The sequence below is a fragment of the Podarcis gaigeae genome (assembly GCF_964106915.1).
Source record: "Podarcis gaigeae genome assembly, chromosome: 15".
Classification (NCBI taxonomy): domain Eukaryota; kingdom Metazoa; phylum Chordata; class Lepidosauria; order Squamata; family Lacertidae; genus Podarcis; species Podarcis gaigeae.
The window spans coordinates 37,217,476-37,238,265 of NC_139692.1; the positions used below are offsets into that span (position 1 = coordinate 37,217,476).

At 41.3% G+C, this 20,790-nt stretch overlaps 1 protein-coding gene across 2 annotated transcripts in view; it reads right to left on the reverse strand.

The window, feature by feature from the left end:
* The window catches only part of NLK (nemo like kinase), an 88,843-nt gene extending 68,431 nt beyond the window's left edge, over nt 1-20,412 (reverse strand). For both annotated transcript variants that reach the window (XM_083714611.1, XM_083714612.1), the window contains exon 1: nt 17,355-20,412. In XM_083714611.1, coding sequence (XP_083570737.1) covers nt 17,355-17,809 — 455 coding nt within the window. In that variant the 5' untranslated portion in view covers nt 17,810-20,412. The remainder of the gene's footprint in view (nt 1-17,354) is intronic.
* Nucleotides 20,413-20,790: the final 378 nt, after the last annotated feature.

A 20,790-nucleotide genomic window follows, 5' to 3' on the forward strand; every position in this document is an offset into this window, starting at 1 on the left:
AGTACCGGAACGGGTTACTTCCGGGTTTCGGCACTCGGCATGCGTGGAAGCACTAAATCACGCTTTGCACATGTACAGAAGCGCTGAATTGCGACCCGCACGTGCGCAGACGCGGCACTGTGGGTTGCGAACGTGCCTCCTTCACAGATCACATTCGCAACCCGAGGTTCCACTGTACCACACAAGATGGCATAGTGAAGGCAAAACAGAAACATGTTGCTATCCTCACCTGATAAAATAGCCTCCAGGAGACAGTTGGGGCTTCACTGAATTCAAAGTCAACAATTACATATCCAGGAATTTAATAGCCCAAACCTGAAGTTCAGACCCTACTGCTTTCCTGGAAGCAGTGGAAGAGTTACAATTTGTATTAGAACTCCAAGCAACTCGCTGTTCAAATCCTTCAGAGATACCAAGTCTCCAGGATGGATTTGAAAGATGCCATGACCTACTGCTTGACATTTCAAGTGTAAGTCGTAGTACTTTTAACAAGTGAGAGCCCTTTTAGCTGCAATGCTAAAACAAAGGATATATGAGCATTTATGCCTTAAATATAATGACAGATTCCAGCAGTTGATTTGAATAGTTGAAATAATGAGGACAGTTCATTATACAAATAAGACTTTCTGGTTTTTCATCATATGTCAGGGCTGTGTATTTGCCATACACATGGAGGAAGTTTGGAAGAACATCAGCTTTCATATAAATAAATAAAAGAGCAAGTTTCTAGGTCTTATGGTTGAACAGATCAACTTGGAAGTATGACCAACCCCAGATTTATAAAAAAAACTAGAGTTGAGACGTGAGAAAATTTGAGCACTCTCTCATTACCCTACAAAAATAAGGAAACTGCAGAATTTCTGCAAATATGCTACGCTATTAATAGTGTGTGGAGGTTACCACTCGCCACCCAAAAATGCTCAGAATGCCCAGGACACTGTGGAGATTGCAGAATGGTAGCCAGCAGAATTGCCAACACAGCTTCTGCCACTTGGGGTGATGGGTGTAGAAGAAGCTGTGTTCTTGCCACTGCTAATAGGGAGCTCCACTCCTGAGAAATTTTTCAAGAATTGATCTTCTCCTAGCAGAGAGTAAACATCACCACATTTGGAAGGGCAATCCCAACAACCAATTCACCTAATTAAAGTTTTCCACTCACTGGTACACACTTGTAAGTGATTCCCGTATTAAAATGTAACACATTAATATGATCTGCTTTCTCTACAAGTCACGCACTATGAATTTCTAGAGCCATTTGTAATTTAAATGGTAGTCATTCGAAGTGTCTTTCATACAGGCAATTTGGAAAGCAGGCAATTTTCAAGTTCTTAAACTGGAACATCTGTTTCCAAGAGTCATTTCTGTCAGAAGGAAATGTGGCATCTAGGCTGTCCTCATGGGGCCCCTCTCTCTCCCTATCCTGGGGGTGGGGTGGAGAGATGATGGTACTGTACTTCAAAAAGCATAAAGTGTTAACATGCCAAATTTGGCATTGTGAGGTAACACATACCACAGGGCTAGGAATTGACTATGTTTTCACTATTAAGTAACCAGAGATGGTAAAGCACAAGTTACTGACTTAAGAATTGTATTTAGTTGCTTCACCACTGAGAGTACCAATTACAATTTATTTTTTACACAGTATTGGGCAACAGCTCAAAAAACAAGTAAGGAGCAGGTACATATAACTCCAAGCAGGAGATTCATGCCATCGCCAGCACCTATGTTTACATTTGTGCAATAGTATTTAAACTGGATTTAAATACATGTGGTATATCTCTTTCACACACCCTTTTAGTCCTATCAAAGGTTATACACAGACGTGCAGTCAGTAGTAGTTTTAACTCCTGTTGCACATGGGACAACATTCCCATGATCCAAAGGTATTTAATACTACCACTTGTGATAATAATATAGCTGTCAACGTTTCCCTTTTTTTAAGGGAAATTCCCTTATTCCGAATAGGATTCCTCACAAGAAAAGGGAAAAGTTGACAGCTATGGATAATAAACCTAAAGAACAATAGCACCATATGTACACCCATTCACCATCAGCACCTCGGTTTTCACTCCTTAACAAGATATGTCTGTAGCCAGTTTTCCAAGTTATCACCATCGGTATAACATACATTTCAGCATTATCACTGCGCATTTGGGGAGTTCCTGCCTCCATTCTTCTGAAATATATATATGACTTACACGTTATTCCCTGAGCAGTGACAATATTTGGCTGTTTAGATATTTGACCTTAGTTGCACAGTGGCTGCATTTCATTTGAAGATCTTCTAAAATCAGTAACCATGGAGACCAAGTTCAGACAAGTTCCACGTACAAACCTCCCCCCCCCTTTTTGTCAGTCAAGACAGATTCCCAGAGCATGTTATACAATGATTATAATGCATCACAAGATAGACAGGTGTCCTTTAGGGGGAAAATAAAATTCAGAAGGGACAAGGGGCTTAGGCAAGCAGCAAGGAAAGTGTCTAAGGTCCCTGGGGTGTCTATAGATGCCATTCTGTGGGCCTCAAACATAAGATATTAGCAATTCATGTGTGCGTGTATGGCATGGACTCTGGTGCTTAGCTTGTCCTTCCCCAAAAAGGGGCCAAAATGAGCTGTAGGTAGACTCAGGGGCGCACCAATCATAAAAATTTCACCACAGACATAGTTTAGCCATTGTAATTATTAGATAAGGGACTTGAACCTGTTCGCTGTTATTTAGACCTCTAACGTAAAACAAAGCATGAACCTGTCTTCCAAGGATGAGATGGCAAAGTGATGTTACTTTATAGCGATTAGTATCCAGATTCTTAAAGTATAAAAGTGCAATTGCTCTGTCATCTCAATAGATGGTTTTGGGGCATGGACTTTTATACCACAATAAATCTTTCAGTTTCATGGTACCTTAAAGACTCTGCTGCATTTACAAATAAGATTCCCAGAGAACAGTAGCAAAAAAACTAAGCAAGGTATTCATTTGCTAGTGATTAATTAAGGGGCATCAGTACAACAAGCCCAAGGGGAAGAATTCCAAACAACTAGAAGCCTTCAGCCAAAGTACTGGCTTGTTAGTTCAAATCAATATAGGAAATTCAGCATCATCCACAGTTTTGTCCTTGCTGTTCCCTTAGTGTTGCCAGGGTCACAATGCTGCAGTATCAACAGAAGTCATTTCTGGCAGAATACTCCAGGCCCTATGCCCCCTTGGTGCAGTTCTCCAAATGCCCCCTTGCCCATCTGCTTTCTTTCTGCATATAGCCTCTTTGGTCTCCAACTTCTTTCAACTTCAGTTTTTGGTTGCTAACAGCAAAGGTCTACTTGGTCTCACTTTAACTCCTTTTCTCTTGATCAGCCTACTTAGCACACGCTCCTCCAGATTTTTAAAATGTTTCCCTGCTGCAAACCTCTCCATTTGACTCAGTTCTCTGTTCCCTCAGGCCCCTTCCTCCCACCAAATTATATTGTGTACTGAACTTTCTCCCACATTTCCCTCCCTTCATTTCCTACTGTGTATTTAGCCCACTTACCTCTATCCTGTCCAGCTTTCTGATCTCCTGGAACTTCTTCCCAGTCCTCTGTGAGGGTTTTCATCTTAGGGAAACCCAACACAAAGTGGTTGCTGTTAGCAGACACACATATTTCTCCTGGGACACCTAAACTTGCTCTTGATAAAATTTTGATTTCATTCTCCTTTTTAAAAGCACAGTTTGCAAAATTCAGCCATTATAAGCCCAATACCACATTGGAAAGCAGTGGGTAGTCATCTCCATTACTCAGTCGCTTTTACAACCTTTTCCTTGTAATTTATTCTTGCTGCTTGCTAGAGCTTAAGTTATATATTTTTATGAATGTTAGCCACAGACATCTACTCTTTGTGTGAATTCACCCTGCTTGACATAAATAGCTTGTGTTTATAGTGCAAGTACCTCAGCTCAGGGGACCTACTTCACAAAATTGAATCTAATTGCCACTTCAGCACACAAGAAAGGCGAACAACCCGTCCAAAGCAGCAAGCTACAACCTTTTTACAAGAGGAGACCTCAAAGAACTGAACAATCAGAACAGTAAATTCACATTCACAACACAAGGACAAGATGGGGTGCAATAGCAGATAAAATTAAGCGGTGCAAGGCCTACCCAATGAATAGGGAAGTCTACAGCCATTAATATGCTATTTTAGGCACCATTCTTTACTGACAAGTGATAAAATTGTCATATATATGGTAAACTCTAACATGCCCTTGCCTCTAGTCTAGCAGAGAAATGCCCAGTTCAGCCATGAAGACCCAATAAGTTAGCTTGGATAAGGCAGCCCCCCTCAGTGTCCTTCCAAGAAGGCACTTGATACTGCACTTGAATTAACAACACTCCATACTACTTTGGATATTACAAGAGGTGTCAAGAACTCAGTAATGTGGAGAGGAATGTTTTCCAAAATGGAATGGAAAATTATCCAATCTTTTATTTTTCCACAGAAAATTTTCCATTTCTTAAGTCCATCAGTTAATGACGAGGTGTCAACTGAAAATACAATTGCATTGTTTACTAAATACATGTCAAATAAATATTCCAAATTAGATCACTCTCTAGTGTGAACTGTTCCTATGCAGATTAGCCTAATTCAAAAAAATCTGGAAAAACTATATCACTTCAGGAACAAATTTACATGGTTTCTAATAACTTTCCCTGCACTTTCAGCACTCAGAGTCCCGTATAACTTGAGACCAAGCAAGTCAAATGCAGCACAAGAGCCATGTATGATGGTCTACCAGAGGCTCAGTCAAAGTCTAGCTTTTGCTGCCAGGGACTATAAAAACAATAGGATCACAGTACATAGCTTACAGACTAAATAAGTGAGGAGCTACATTTAGTCATGTTCCTCGCAAGCAATTGAACACTTTTCCAGTAAATTTCAGAAGAAATGTTAACATCATAAGGCCAGCCTTAATCATAATTTGCAAACTGAATGTGTAGCCTAATAAGTACTTTTAAACAATCCAAAATAATGTGGCATTCATATCTCTGGATGAGACATTGTCTTCAGTAATAAATATTCAAGTGTGGATTATGCTTACACAATGGTGTATTTATGGAAAATGAGCTTAACAATGGAATTACTGAGTACAAGAACTAGATGATACATACACACACCACTAGCTTAAAGTGACTTACTCATGTCACAGCCTGATATTTACTATATTTGTTCTTCCATGTACTATGGAGTTTTAAATTAGAATCCAGAGTTCTTCCAATTGATTTTCTTGCCTTATGTGTACCCAGACTAATCCTTTAAGCAAACTCTTCCTCACAATTTCAGCCTCAGGTAGGTTAGAAGGGGAAAGTAAAATCTACCAGGGTGCTGCAAAACTGCACCCCCCCCCCAAATACACAACCTTCACTGACAGAATCATAGAATTGTAGAGTTGAAAGGGACCCTAAGAGTCATCAAGTCCAACCCCCTAGGTGGGCTTGAACCAACAACATTCTGGTTAACAGTCAGAAACACTGACCCATTATGCTACAGGAGGGCTCAGTTAATCATTTCTAATTCTAAAGTTGCCCATTAGTTTAATTTGAACATTTCATTTTATAAGGTCATTGTGCAATAAAATGCCACAAAATAAAGTGACTAAGGGTTGCAATCCTGACATCACTTACCTGGAAGTAAGCCCCATTGAATTTAAAAGAACTTACTTCTTAAAAGACATGAGTAGGACTGTGTTGTGAATTATTGTTGGCAAAGCATTCATTTAAGGTAGCCCAGACCAAGAATGAAACATTTAAGAAAGGGTTTAATATTATTAAACAGGAGTAATCCACATTAAGAAAAAATCAGTGCAAATGTCTTGGGTCCCCATCTCCCCCACCCCCAGCAAGGTAAGTTACTGTCACTGACTTCCTTTCTTGTTCCAAGCCAGAGAGCCAGGCAAAAATGGCATAGAATAGAAGCATGGCCTGGAGAAGGGGAATGGCCTAGGAAGGGTCCCAAGAGCCGCATTTGGTTCGCAGGCCTAAAGTTCCCTGCCCCTGTTCAAAGTAAAGCTAGGGGATCACTGATTTTATTTGAAAACAGAAGAGATGCTGAGTAACTACTACAGATGTGTAGTAAATACAGAGACCCTCTAACAAGACTCCATGTTGATACTCAGTGGAAGCCTCTGCAAGTTATCGTTGTCTTTTTAGATTCAGGACTAGGCCATGATACTGGAACTGAACACGGTTCAACCTTGGGCAGTGGAAAGGACATTTAAAGAAACTGTAACTGTCCATATTCTTTTTGTATTCCTCACACCCATACTTGAGAGCCAAGACATTCTGGCTGGGCTGCTTAGTGCATTTGTGATACAGCTATAAAGCAAGATCATCCCAGGGTTCAAAATTAGCAGAGCGCCAGGCGTATTTTGCGCCTAAAGTTTCTCCATTTGCGAGCACCTCAAAATGTCTGGGTGTCATTTTTTGCACCTGACTGACACTCAAGGATTACTCAAATGTATGTGATTTGAAGCCTCAAAGTATATGTTAGGGATAGACAATATGTTAAGGAGTTTAACAATAAAGAATATAGTGTTGCCGACCCATCTCCCCAGTGGTGACTAGACATTCTGTTTTGGTGCCCACAACCCAGGTCCCAGAAGTCATTTGGGTCCTAGCTTTTCTACCCGTTTCTAAACCTGGATCACCCCAATCCCAACACATAAAACCCAACATTGTGGGAGTTGTCCACAGTCATACAGCATCTGCTCCCCACAGCACTCTGCTTGAAACTATATTAGTCACTGGGTCATGAAAAAGGGGATTAGCAAGTGCTAGTTGCTAACTCAGAGAGCTGTGTAGCAAATTTAGTGCTAGTGGCAATGGGAGCTACTTTGAGGTATGGTGCAGTGCATGCAGGCCCACTGTCTTCTTTCCCTCCTCAAAGAAACCACCTAAAGTCACTTGTTGACCAGGGACTCTATAAAACTTTACCTATAGCCATACAGTTTATCTAAACGTTTTCACAAGGAGGGAATGGGACACATTTAAATACTTCAATCAGTATACGTGTTGTGGGGAGGGGGACAGAATGCACAAGAATGAACTCAAAAGGGGGAAATCACATTTGAAATATAAATACCTCATGAAAAACTAATTTTGGTTCCCAATATAGTTACAAGCTGTTCAGCTATAACATTTGCAGAAGAACTGAAACAAATATTGGATTCTGTCTCACTTCTGTGTGTACTGCCAACATACAATTACCCAGACACAAACAATATCAAGACCTGAAAACGATGTACTAGAACAAAACAATCAGGTTAGTCATAAGACTGACCTGGACAATTTTTTCCGAACACTGACTCATCAAAAGAGACTTGTCTACAACCCCTGGAAAGAATTTTGGGGGGTGGGAGAAATGAAGAAACAAATGAGGCCTTCCACATTTCTCCATTCTTAAAGTTTGCAACTAGAATAACATGCTTGCAGTTTAACAGATCAACACTTCGTTGTATGACTTGACAGTAGGCAGCAAGAGCTTGTAAAACAAAGTAACTTAAGTTAATATAATAGTCTTTGTTCATAAAAACCCAAATATTTCAGCATTCGTCTTCTGAATGTTTAGGCCAGTTTGCTATTAATCAAGGCAGCAGAAGTACAGTGTGTTGTATCCAGTGTAAACCCTACTCAGAGCAGACCCATTTAAATTAATAGGTATGGTTGAGTTCATTAATTTCTTTAAGTCTACTCTGAGTACGATGAAACTAAGCATCTGCTATGAGAGACTCTAGAAATCATGCTGCTCCTTATTCAGCCTTTTGCATGAATGTTGTTTGAAACTGGTTCGTGACTCAAACAACTGATGCCATTGTCTAAGAAGCTGCAGTGTCCCCAACCCAGAAATGATTCTTTCTAGGATTAAGGCATGCAATGAATACCTTTCCAGTTTGCGTTCGTATACTTAAAGGCATTATATACCTGATTTATTCAGCAAGGCTGGTGGGGGACACTGAATTTCTGTACCTGAAATAGGCTTCCAATGTTCATTATGTAAAAACTTGCAAACAGGCAAACACAGCTTTTCAATTAGGTCACATTTATGTTAAATGGGATTCTGATCTATCCTTGTAGGATGATGATGGAAGTCACAGCCCCCAAGGAATTTAAACAGGGCATTCCTTGAATACCAGGACAGCCTCATAAGGATGTGGCATGAATAATTCTTAAATAGCACAGCCATCAGAATTAGGTTCAATATATACACTGCTTTATCATGTGCTCATTGAGGCGCTGCACCATTTGCCTCAGGCACTCCCATGGTTTCCCTCCAAGCAACAGAGGATCAAGCTGACAGACTCAGTTAGTCAGGAAATCCCTGTTCATCTGCACTAGATGTGCCAGACAAAAGTACTTGCTACACCATCATACAGACAGACAGAAATTCAACACAGCGATTTAGTTTTAAAGTAGTACTCCATGGGTTTGTCTGCAGGCATTTAAATAGTTGCTACTTGTGCTAACCTCAAATTTAGTAGCATCTATTCTAAACACAGGAATTCATGGAGACATCACAGCAAGATCTGTCTTCAACTTTGAAGTATCGAAGTACTTGGTAGGGCTGTCAGATGAAATATTGCTTCAGAAAATCTGCACTGCTTTTTAATGCAAAACTGTATCAAATAGCTATGGCTTTTTTTCTTATAAGTTTTCTTACCTGCCCTTCACCAGAGGCAGGTTACAACAATATAATGTACAACTATAAAAACAAATAAAACCATTCCAAGTATAAAACAAGGAAAACCATTCCAAATAGATCAGAACAGTATAAATTCAACAAATAACTGTACCCCACAAAACACCTTACCTGTCAAAACCAGAAAAAGATGTGCATATTCAGCATATAGTAAAATTGTACTGTACAATGAGGATGCTAGACACACCTGTGTGTGGAAGAAACTCCACAAGCAAAGTCTGCCACAGGGAAAGCCCCCTCCCAGGACACCAACCCCAGAAATTCTGGAGGGTGGAGGAACTATCAGCAGAAACCCCTCTGAAGATCTCAACTTCAGAGAAGGTGGATAGGGATGCAGACAGTCATTCAGACAGTCTTTAAACACTAATATAAGCACCTTTAACTGGGCTCAGAAATAAATAGGCATCCAGTGCAGCTGTTTTATAACACAAGGTTTGACTTGATATTCTTATTTCTTGCCCAATTTGCTTACAAAAATGTACACCCAGTTATCTTCTCCTTGCTCACTTTTGCTTCCCTTTTTATCTTCTTCCAGGTCATTAGTTATCTTTCTACTTATCTGACTGAAAACAGAAGGCTGGATTTTCCATAATACCACAGAAAGGCAAGACTGTAACAGGAGCATAATTTATTTATTAGAAGTCCCGTTACATTCTGATAGCTATATCATTCCTTTGAGTGCTATAAAACTTTTTTTTCCTTCAAATTTTCTGCTTTGCTCTAATTTTAAATTTCTTTATTCTGACAACATTCCTATATTATCTGTAATGATAAAAAAAGAAAAATCTTAAACTATTGGTATAGAACACAAACACCCAGGCTTCTACCCATTATTTAAAATTTGCAGTTAACAACTGGAAGAATGGAGAAATAATTGTGTGGGGGGGGGGGATACAAAATCGTCTCAGATGCCAGTTCTGTGCCAATAGCACACAATTGATCTTTTCCCAACACAGAATTCACACACTATCAAATCATTGTTTTCCACAGCAAGAAGAAACTATAAATTAAGAGCTTGTTCACTGTTCTATTTCAAAACTGCTTTGAATAAAACTGTCACCAATGAGCAAACCAGTAACAGTGCTCTACCTTTAGTGACAGTTTTGTCATTCCCTTCTTACCATGTTAGAAAATAGATCTAAAAATCAGGTAATCTGTAACAGGGAGAACATTTTCCAAACATCCAATATGAAATAGCATGTTACAACTTCAAGAAATGCACCAAGGAGAAATAACCAATTTGAGCATATATGCAATATTTTTGGTCATCTGAAACAAAATAGCAGCACAAGCTGAACCTGAACAAAAACCAGTCTGAGAGCCTGCTTGCAAATCAAGAATTATTAATGTAGCCTTTTTGGATTTGACTTCTTCGCTTTTTAAATAGTTACTGTAGTCTTCATGAGAAGCTTTGAAACTGATCATTTTGTTGCTCATTTCCCAGTTGTAGTAGCCAGCCTTATCCTCAGTAAGAAATCAAAGGGACATGTTTATAGTTACGGTAGGTTCTTCCCCAACACTGCACCTCCTTGCTGCCTACACTCTTGCTGCCACAAACACCCTATCTTCCCCAAGCCTATTTCTTCCTAGTACCGCATGCTAAGTGTAAAACTACTTTGTATAAAATAGATCAATTTTATGGGGGTGATTGGGAATTGCATGCCTGGCAAACCTACTGTTAAAGCTTTAAACAAGGCAGCCCTCTAATCATTGAACTATAGAGCTTCTATACTTTAATAAGCTAGCACTGGGATTTTATAGCTAGAATTAATATTACTACAATGGAACAAACTGCGTAATTCTAGTTCCCAGCAAGTGGGGCAAACTTTGTAACTCTCAGACATTCCAGTTCAATGGGTTTTTCAGTATCTTTCTGCAAGGCCTCTGACAGCTGAGAGAAAAGAAGGCAAGATCAACAAGCTGCCGTTTCACTCAAAGCCTACTGGGTTCAAGAGACAGAAAACGCGGCTTAAGCTATGGACAGCAGTTCTCAAACTCCCACCCTACATAACCCAGACCTGAATGTTTCTAGGAGCCTCAGAGACCCCCTTAATACGGGTGTCCTTTTTGTTTTTTACATTCTACAAATAAAAACACGTACATAACTCATGTTATCAACTTTCTTCCCTGCAGTCTAGGCACTGTCATCAAAGCCACCACAATATTATGAAAATCAAAGGCTCTAGGCCAGAGGCTTGTTATGCCATTAAATAATGTGGCTGTGGTCAAAATCAAGAGCAGGGTCAAGTGCAGTTAATCTTAGCTGTTCAACAACCTTGCTCTGGACCACATAAATGAGTTGTGGCCAAGTAAGTTTTACTCAGAGTAAAACAAATGGACCCAAATTAGTCACTGCCATTATTCGTAATGGGTCTACGCCGAGTATGACTAATACTTGATACAGCTCTCTGTGCACCCACAAAGAACAATGGCCATTTTCACTCCACAGGTAGATCTTGCCAACATATTCTCTCAACCAACATATTCTCTCAACATGTGCATGCTGTCCATTAGGAAGCACTGCTTCAACAGTAGTAGCAAAAGAAAGACCAAGCCCTCCCAGGAAAGACTCCTCTGGACTAAACTGAGGGCAGTGAATGTTCAGGTCTGAGAATAAATGATGCTTCAGGCACAGTTCTTCCCACAGACAGCTAGCTGACTTGATAACACTTAGAAAGAATACCATGCTGGGAATGTTCTCACCCCACTGTTCAGTTGCCCTTCCCCATTATCCTGAGGGGACTTCTATCCATAGAAAGGATGAGTTCTCAAAAGTTCCATAGGAGGTATTTGGTTCCAGTAAAGGTAGAAAAAATATATGCTGAGAAAAGAAAAAGAACTCTGGGATAGCTACATTTTCCTTTGCTGCAACTGGCTCTTCTGTAAAACTAAAGCAATTATAATCTGAAAGTGGAGACAATGTACGTATTTCTGTAAACCAAGAAAACCTTTAATAAAAACAATTTAAAAACCTAAATCAAGCTAGGATATTATTATTATTTGTAACCCAAGTCCATGCAATAATAATATTTAAAAAGGTGTGTAATGCTGAGCAACGTTTCTGCAAGACCCAAAGCTGCTTAAATTAATTCAAAAAATATGTTTAGCAGATGCTTGCAAGGCAAGGGGAGCTACTCTTCACCAATCTACCTCTCAAAGACTATTTACATATTGACTAACACCCATGAAATCTGATGATCTGCCCTTACTCAAGCATATTTTTGCAAACAATATTAGGGAGGAGACCGTAGCTGAGTAGTAGAGCACACACACTTTGCATGCGAAAGATCTCAAATTCGATACCCAGCATGTCAAGTTAAAAGGATCAGGTAGCAAGTAACAGAAAATACCTGCCTGCGATCCTGGAAAGTCACTACTAGTCAGAGAAGACAAAATTCAGCTAGATGGACATAGCCTGGCCTAATATAAGGCAGTTTGCTAGGTCCTTAAATTAAATCAAACTTCAGCCAGTTTTTAAATTCCTGATCTACCGTGGAATCTTCCCATACTGCAATATGGCCACCATGCTTTCATTGTGCAACTTAATCAATTAGAAGTTTACCCAGAATCCTGAACTGATGTGTCTTGGCTAGAAATGTCATTATTCAGCATTTTTAAACCATACTGACTTTTAAAGTGCCAGATCAGAGGGCAATTCTCTACAGGGAGCTCTGTACTGAAAGGAACTTTATGCGCTACAGAGCTTCTACTTCATGGTTTGACTAAGGATATGTTACTATTACTCTCCACAGAATACTGGGTGCTATCCAACTAGTACTTGGAGAAAAGCATTGAAACTAATAAGTATAAATTAGGCGTGTCCAATAATTTCAGTGGGTCCACACTTAGGACTAACTTTTAGTACAGCCCATTGTGTAATGCACAATGCTTAAAACCTGTTTTCTGTTCCCAACAGAGAACAACTCGCCTTCTGAAACAACAAGACTCCCTAAAACAAACACTGGTTCTTCATCAGCCCACCAGTGACATAACTAAAGCAGGTCTCTGGGAGAGTTTCACAAGAACCATTAGCATTTCCCCCCTACCAAACTCTGGAGGACTCCTCTTTTAAATAGGAATACTTTGGAGAATATGTTTTTCAAAAGCTCTCCACAGTCTAGCTGTCAACACTAGACTGCTTTGGTTAAGAGTCAGGATTTACAGTAACATGGCATTCAGGGAAAGCTACCAATAACACTTTTAAAAGACACAGGCATGAACTCTCTCCCTCACTTTCAGCAAGCAACTGAGATTGAGGATTCTGAGCCAATTAAACAATGGACTGTCAATTCATTGGAGACCTTAGTTACAGCACTGTTAAATTCTTGCTGTTACATTATTAAAGTTCCCCACTTTTCACCAAGCTTTTATAAATTCAGTGGCTAGTAAATGAACCCAACACATGCTTACTTGTTGTCAGTTTATTCTGAACCACACAAAATGTAAGAGACCAGTTTATAATGCTGTTAAATCTACTGGGATTCTCTTACTGCCTAAGCAACTGAATTACCATTGCCTCAAAATCCACATGCAGCCAAAAGGGAGGTGATATCTGTCAATGATAGCCAACTTATCCTGCAAAGCCAAGCAAAAAGAGCAAGAGAACACAATGGGGCACATGAACAATCAACAGTAACAGCAGACTATGTATGAAAGTCTGCCAAGACATCATGCTTTAACAGCTTATGGCTGATGAACTATATCAGTGAACTGGAAAAACAGAAGTCAGCCTGCATCAAAGAGGCTATGAACACCAGGCATTTCAACTACAACCTAAAAGGCTACAATGGGGATACCAGAACTCAGACCACATTCTAAATAATTGGGTTCAACATTATCCTAAAATCGCTCAATGGGGAAGAACATTCCCTCAAGCCTCTCATTTAATTTTCCACATTCCCACTTCCCCCAATTGGTAGCAAAATGGAAGAAGCAGAGAAAAAAGACAATTTGCATCATATTGTGCATTCCAAAACTCCTTAATAAGACAGTAAGCATTCAGCATGGACCAAGTATCTGCATAAATTGGCACCCCTTCATTTGGCTTAGAATTACAGTGGTACCTCGGGTTAAGTACTTAATTCGTTCCAGAGGTCCGTACTTAACCTGAAACTGTTCTTAACCTGAAGCACCACTTTAGCAAATGGGGCCTCCTCCTGCTGCCGCACCGCCGGAGCACAATTTCTGTTATCATCCTGAAGCAAAGTACTTAACCTGAAGCACTATTTCTGGGTTAGCGGAGTCTGTAACCTGAAGCGTATGTAACCCGAGATACCACTGTACCACAATTCTACACTAAAAAAATAACATTCTGCAACAGACAGATTCACCAGTTATATCCTTTTAAACATCATTCTACATGGGTGGGCTACACTCGATCAGAAATTTCCAGCATCAAAAATTGTTTGCTTACATGAACAACCCAACTTTACACTACTCTCAAACACACATTTGCAGCTGAACTTTCAGTGTTCAGCTCTAATTTAAATGACAGACCTCAACAGAGTTCAGAATTATCACTTACACAGCATTTCAGTTACAAGTTTCTAGCCACATACACTACAAAATTTAGCATGTGTTGTGCCTCTGAAAAGATGCGAAGTAAGATAATGAGGGCCTTTTATAACTTATTTGAAAAACTGGTGGTGTTAACTTTGCATTTAAGAAAACTCACTGTATTTTTTAAAAAGCAACCAAAACATCTTTTATGGGCTTCCACTCCTCCATCAATTACTTTACCTTCACCAAGTGCTGACTGAAAGTGTAACTAAGGCTGCAACCTAAATAGATATATTTTTTTAAAATAAATATTTATTAAAATTTTTGATACAAATGCACAAATAATAAACAACATTACTTATATCAAAACGTGATTTCATCACTTCTTTGGACTCCCTCACGTCTCCCGCTCCCACTTACATCGTTAAAAAGTTTTTCCAAGCAAATTATCAACTTGTTTACAATCTTATATCCACTCATTTAAATACAATCTAGCAATTCTCCAAAAGGTTTTTGTTTTCTTTAATCTCACTTATCATCAAATTCAAATCTAATTTAGTGGTGGCCGGTTATTTATAATCTAGCATCCTTCTTAACATTCAACCAAATTACAATATTTTTGTAAATACGTCTTAAATTTCTTCCAGTCTTCCTCGATCCTCTCTTCTCCCAGGTCTCGGATTCTGCCAGTCATCTCGGCCAGTTGCATATAGTCCATCAGCTGCATCTGCCACTCTTCCAGTGTGGGTAGATCTTGCGTTTTCCAGTTCTTAGCGATGAGTATCCTTGCTGCCGTTGTTGCATACAGAAAAAATGTTCGGTCCTTCTTTAACACCTTCTGGCCGACAATACCCAGAAGGAAGGCCTCTGGTTTCTTAGTGAAGGTATACTTAAATACCTTTTTCAACTCATTATATATCATTTCCCAGAAGGCCTTCACTTTATCAACCTAAATAGATATAAAGTCCCATTCAACTCAGTACTTCTTTCTTAGAATTATGCTTTGAATGAGCTGCTGTAATTTTTATATCATTCTCTTATAAGAAAAGCTACTCAATTTGAAAATGTTTTATTTCTGTTCCTGTCAACCTGAACACACTCCTTGCCAATTATTCTAGATTTTGATCCTGCCCAAAGCATCTACACTAAAAATAATGCAATCATATTTTTCAATAAATAACATATAACTAGAAGTGCAAAAATGCAATTCACAGGTAGTAAGTCTTACTAAATTCAATGAGAGCTACTTCCAACTAGACATCCCTAGGATTCACTGTTAAGATTCTCATTCACAGCATTTATTAAATAGTCTGCAGTAAAGTATAATCCAAGAAGAGGATAGACAACTATAAATCTTAATTTTTAATTCCAGAAGTGGTATAAGAAACACAGAATATACACTTGACAGAAATCAAATCATTAACTTGGAAGCATTCACTAATTACAAAAAGATTCATCTTAGGCCCTTAGCTGTTCCCTGCTTAACTAACACTTCTATGCTGAAACCTGTTTAAGCAATACATTTGTATGATACTATCAGTTACCAGTCTAAATCCAACTGTGCCTTAGCTGTCAAAACCACTCTACTCCACAGCACTCTATTACAGCACATATTAATCCAGTGAATCATAGCATTAATACATGCAATGATTTTAGTTCAGCTAAGTGAAAACTACAGCATGACAGCTGAGGCAAGCAAAGCATTCCTTAAAGTACAAAAGAGGATTTTTTGCTGATTCAAGAATTGTTATCCTGGTGGTAAGAATACAATACAAACAGGGGGTAGCTTTTTATTGGATCAATTTCCTGCACAACTGAAAACCTCTCCCCTTATACATTTTGTGCCTCTTACATTCAATGGGCCACATGACTGTTTAGCTCAATGCAAGAAAAGTTACAAATACAATCCAAATCCATTTTATAAATGTCTACATAGATTTTTGGTTAACACTCTGCTTTGATACCAAGACAGGGATAATTTCCCTCTTTTAAAGCCATTCTTAAACAAGGCCAAGCAGAGAGTCATTAAAACATTTTGTTTCCTACACAAGGCTCCTAGGGTTTTGTAGCTATGACGGCCCATGCCAAAGCAAAGCAAGATGAAGAAAAAAATCTGAATGAAGTGCAAAGTCCTAAGATAACTTTTAGGAAATACATTGTGTGATACTGCAGGGGAAATGCAGACTCTAGTCACCTGCCAAAACCAAGAGTCCAAAAGAAATTGCTTCCAACTCCAGTCACTGGATTGAGAAACCAACTTTTCTCCATTTGCATTTAAGACACACATGAATGAAATTCTATTACTATAAAAAATGGCATTCTGATGCAACCCAAGCTACTGACCTCTAAAACACATAATAAATGCTTCGGTAGTAGCAGCAGAATGTTTTGGAAAATCTAAGCAGCTTGTATTTGTCTCAAGGCAATGATGTCGGACATAATCCAAGCCAATTTAGGTTGTGATTTTACACTCACTCACCTGGGGCTGCAAATAAGTCCCACTGAATGCAATGGGACTAACTTGCATAGGATTGCACTGTTGAGCTGCAGCTATAGAAGAAGCAAGAGCAAACCACCTACTGCACAGGAGTAGGCAAGGACCTGCAAGTACCAAGAATGCCAGCTTCCACTTTTTAAAATAAAGTTTTTTTGCCCTCCAATAGGAGAGAAGGCGAGGGGAATAAAGTTTGGAAATGTAGACAAGGCCCTAAATGGTAAAAATCCAAGAAATCCAAATGAATTAAAGTTATGAAATAGAGATGTGCAAATTCACCTTACTATTTCTCCAGGAACTGATCCATTTTTTCAAGGTACACAGGTGACCAACCTGATGACAATCATTACAGCAAAAAGGTAGCAACATTTTGTTTTGATACCTGCCACAATAACAGAAACACTTCATTGGTGTTAACTATGTGCCACATACAAGTTGAAGCTCCCCAGCTCATACATTTCTAATGCACTTTCTAATCTCCCTTTTTCTGGTGGGGGTGGGCACCATCTGCTACAGACTTGAACAGGCACCTGTTGAAAAGTAGCGTGTTGGCATTCAAGTTCAAATGGCAACAGGAATATGCTGTGGCTTGGAAGCCACCAGAGTGCAAGAGCTGTTTGCTCTCCATACTCACCAAACTACACCAAAGGCTCCATATCCAATAGGCCTGTCTGGTTCAATATCCAGTTGCTGTTGTGGATGATGCGAGTGCTGATGATGGTGCGCTTTGACTGCAGCAGCTGCTGCAGCTTGTACCTGAGCTGGGGCTGCTGCTGCTGGTCCAGGGGCTTGACCTGGTGCCGGTGATGGAAAATATGGCTGCTGCTGCCCTGGGTTTAACATGGCCGCAGCGGCCGCAGCTGCGGCTGCAGCAGCAGCCGAAGAAGCATGTTGCTGTACGGGATGTACTGCAGCCGCAGAGCCTGGGTGCAAGTGGTGCTGAGAGTGGTGGTGGTGATGGAGATGAGGAGGGGGGAGATGAGGAAGGTGGTGGTGGTGGTGGTGGTGGTGACCTGCTGCTGCTGCAGATGTACCGCCATTGTAAGCCGCCATCATTTTTGCGCTGGCTGTGGCACTACAAAGAGACATTCAAGGTGATGCCCTCTCGTTGGATAACAACTGGGTCAAGCTGTCATTTGGCCACAAAAAAAATGAAGTTTGCTACACTACCACAAGCAAGTTGCCCACCTTCAAAAACATGGAGCTCAACAGGCCTTTATGTCTTCATCAAGTCAAGAAAAATGGAGTGCGCATGTGAGCATGCAATAAACCCCCTACCCCCCAAGATGGCCAGTGTAGTTGGTACTAGAACGCCATCCTTATGTTTCCTCTGTGCCAGTCTTGAAATTTGTCAGTCCCCTTCCCCCCCAGAAAAAGGATGAAACTTCACCCCCCTAGAAAATGTTAGGAGTACTGACAAGCCCACCCCTTCCATTCCCACATCCTTTTCATTTATCTCTTCAAAATATGTAGGAAGGTCTTCAAGGCCTTCTACAACTCTACTCTCTGTTCTGTGTATATATCCATCCACCTTTAATATTAAACGTGGATATGAGCAACTTCCACTATAAGGGGAAGGAAAGTGGCTAATATAAATCAAGGAAGGCTGTATAAATGGGAAATGAAAATAAATCAAAAAAATTGAAAAGGGGATGAAAAAGATGGGATGGAAGTGGGAGGAAGAGTCAGTGAACGATATTCAAAATGAGGCAGGGAGGGGGAGTGAATAAAGAACAAATGAAGCTCACAGAAGAGACTTAAAAATCATGTGCAGAAAGCAAAAAAGTCAGGTAACACAAGTTATCAAGGACAAGGAATAAAAGGTTTCAAGAACTTTTGGAAGGGGAAAAAAAAAGAAGAATGAAAGAAGATAACCAAGAGAAAAATGGGGTAGGAAAAAGTAGTTTAAAGGAGAAAAAACCTGGGAAGGCTAAAAAAAATGCAGTTAAGGGAGAAGAATATGGAAATTAGGAGAAAGAACATGGAGAAAGAATGAAAACAGGGCTGGAGCAAATGATGCTTCAATATGGGGGAAAGAATAAAAGTGTGATCAAGCCACAAACAAGAGATGAGAGAATCCAAACACGTCGCAGTAAATTAAATAAATGGATGCTTTTCCTGTAAGGATGGGAGATGGAAAATACAAGGAAGAGGATGCAAAAACAAGCAAGAAAAAGTACAAGGGGGACAAGGAAATGTTAGGGAGAGGAAAGCATTAAAATGTGAATGAGGATAAAATAATCTAAACTGGCTATTTATAGAGAGAAACAAAAACAGACTATAGGAAGCAAACGTATAAATGTGGAGAGAGCCCTTTAAAAAGTGGGGAAAGCGCTTAGGGATGTGAATATTTTTATTTTTAAAAAAGGAAAGCACTGTAGGTAGATAATAAAAAGCTAAGAAATAATAAAGAAGCAAAATAAAGAATGAATGTGTCAAAGTGAAGGGTTCCCCCCCCCTTAAATTAAAAAGATTATGGAAGCTGAGATGAAGTATGATGAGAGAAACAGGGAGAGAGACGGAGCAACTAATGTACAAGAAAATACGAGTTTCTTGAAGAGAGAAAAATTTCAATGGGTGTTGACCGGAAAAGCTAAAGGAGGAACTGAACTGAAAGGTGTGGGGGGGTGAAACTTATTTATCAAACAGATAATTAAAAGATGCAGGAGTAAGGACTGCAAAAGATAGGGAGAAAGAGAACGTGGTAGAGAGCGAGAAAAGAGAATAAGGGAGGCCGAATGGAGAGAGAGAGAGAGAATGTGGCAGGTGCCAAGAAAGGAGAGAGAGGCTATGGAAGGTGATAGAAAAGCGATAAAAGAAGGGAACGCGGAAGGTGGCGGTGAAGGGGGACAGCAGGCAGCAACGCTAGCGAGCCAAGTCAGCCAGCTTCAGTTCGCTTCCCACCCACTCCTCAACCCCCACTGCCTCCCTGGGTGGGTCTGAGGTGGGCGCCCTTGCCTTGACAGCCTGACCCAGAGCGGGCGGAGGGTGAGGAGAGAGACAGATAGGAAGGGAGGACGGGGGGAAAGGCAAGGCAAGCTGAGGGACCGGGGCGGGGTAGGGGGGGGGACGGGCACACGGTTGGCGGCGACGGCGGCAGCTACAGGCCCCCCCGCCCCGCTGTGTGGAGAAGCCACAGGCGGGATGGAGATGAGGAGGGATGGGGGGCGGGCGCCGGCCGGGGGAGGGGGTCGCGTGTGGGGCGCCTCGGCGGGGTCTCTTCCGATGGGGGGCGGAAGGAATGAGGGGAGAGGTCGGGTGGGGGGGTCACTCAGGCCCCACAGCGCCGCTCCACGTCGACGACGGCGCCCCCCCACTCCTCTTCCTCCTCCTCCTCCTCCGGCAGCCGTGGCCGCCTCCTCGTCTTCCTCCGTCGTCCCCTCAGGCCGCCGGACCGGCCGCGACTCCTCGCCGCCGCCACCTCCTCCGCCTTCTCCTCACGGGAGCCCCAGAGCGGAGCGCAGAGCGAAAGAGCGGCGGCGACGGAGGCGCGCATGCGCGCACCCCCGGCCTGCTTTCGCTTTACTCTTTTTTCCTCACCCGCCTTCCCATAGCCGGGCGGCGGCGTGTGTCTGTGTGCGCGCGCGCGCGCGCCTCCCTCTCCCTCTCTCTCTTTTTCTCTCGCACACTCTCATACACAGAAACACGCTCGCGCTCATCCTCTCCGTCCCGTCGCCTCTTCCTCCCCAACCAATGGGACCCATCCCCTCGAAGGCCGCGGCGGCCAATAGCAGAGCAGCGCCCAGCCCACAAGCGGGACTTGGGATTCGACTCTTCTCTCGCTCCTCTGAAGAGATCAAAGAGGGTGGGTTGGTGGGTGGGGTAATAGGCACCGCCCACCGGCTAATCAAACGCTCCTCCAAGTTGTCGCCCCGCCCCTGGTCCCGCTTTTTTTTTTTTTTTTTTTTTTGCCGATGAGACCCCGCGAGACTCTCTCACCTCACGCAACCTTCACCTACATATTCAGCCCGTGGAAAAGGGGCGGGTGGCGATCGATTTGATTGGCTGGCACCGCCGCGATTTAAAAGGCACTAGCCAATTAGGTAGCGCGTCTCTTGTAGGGCTCGAAA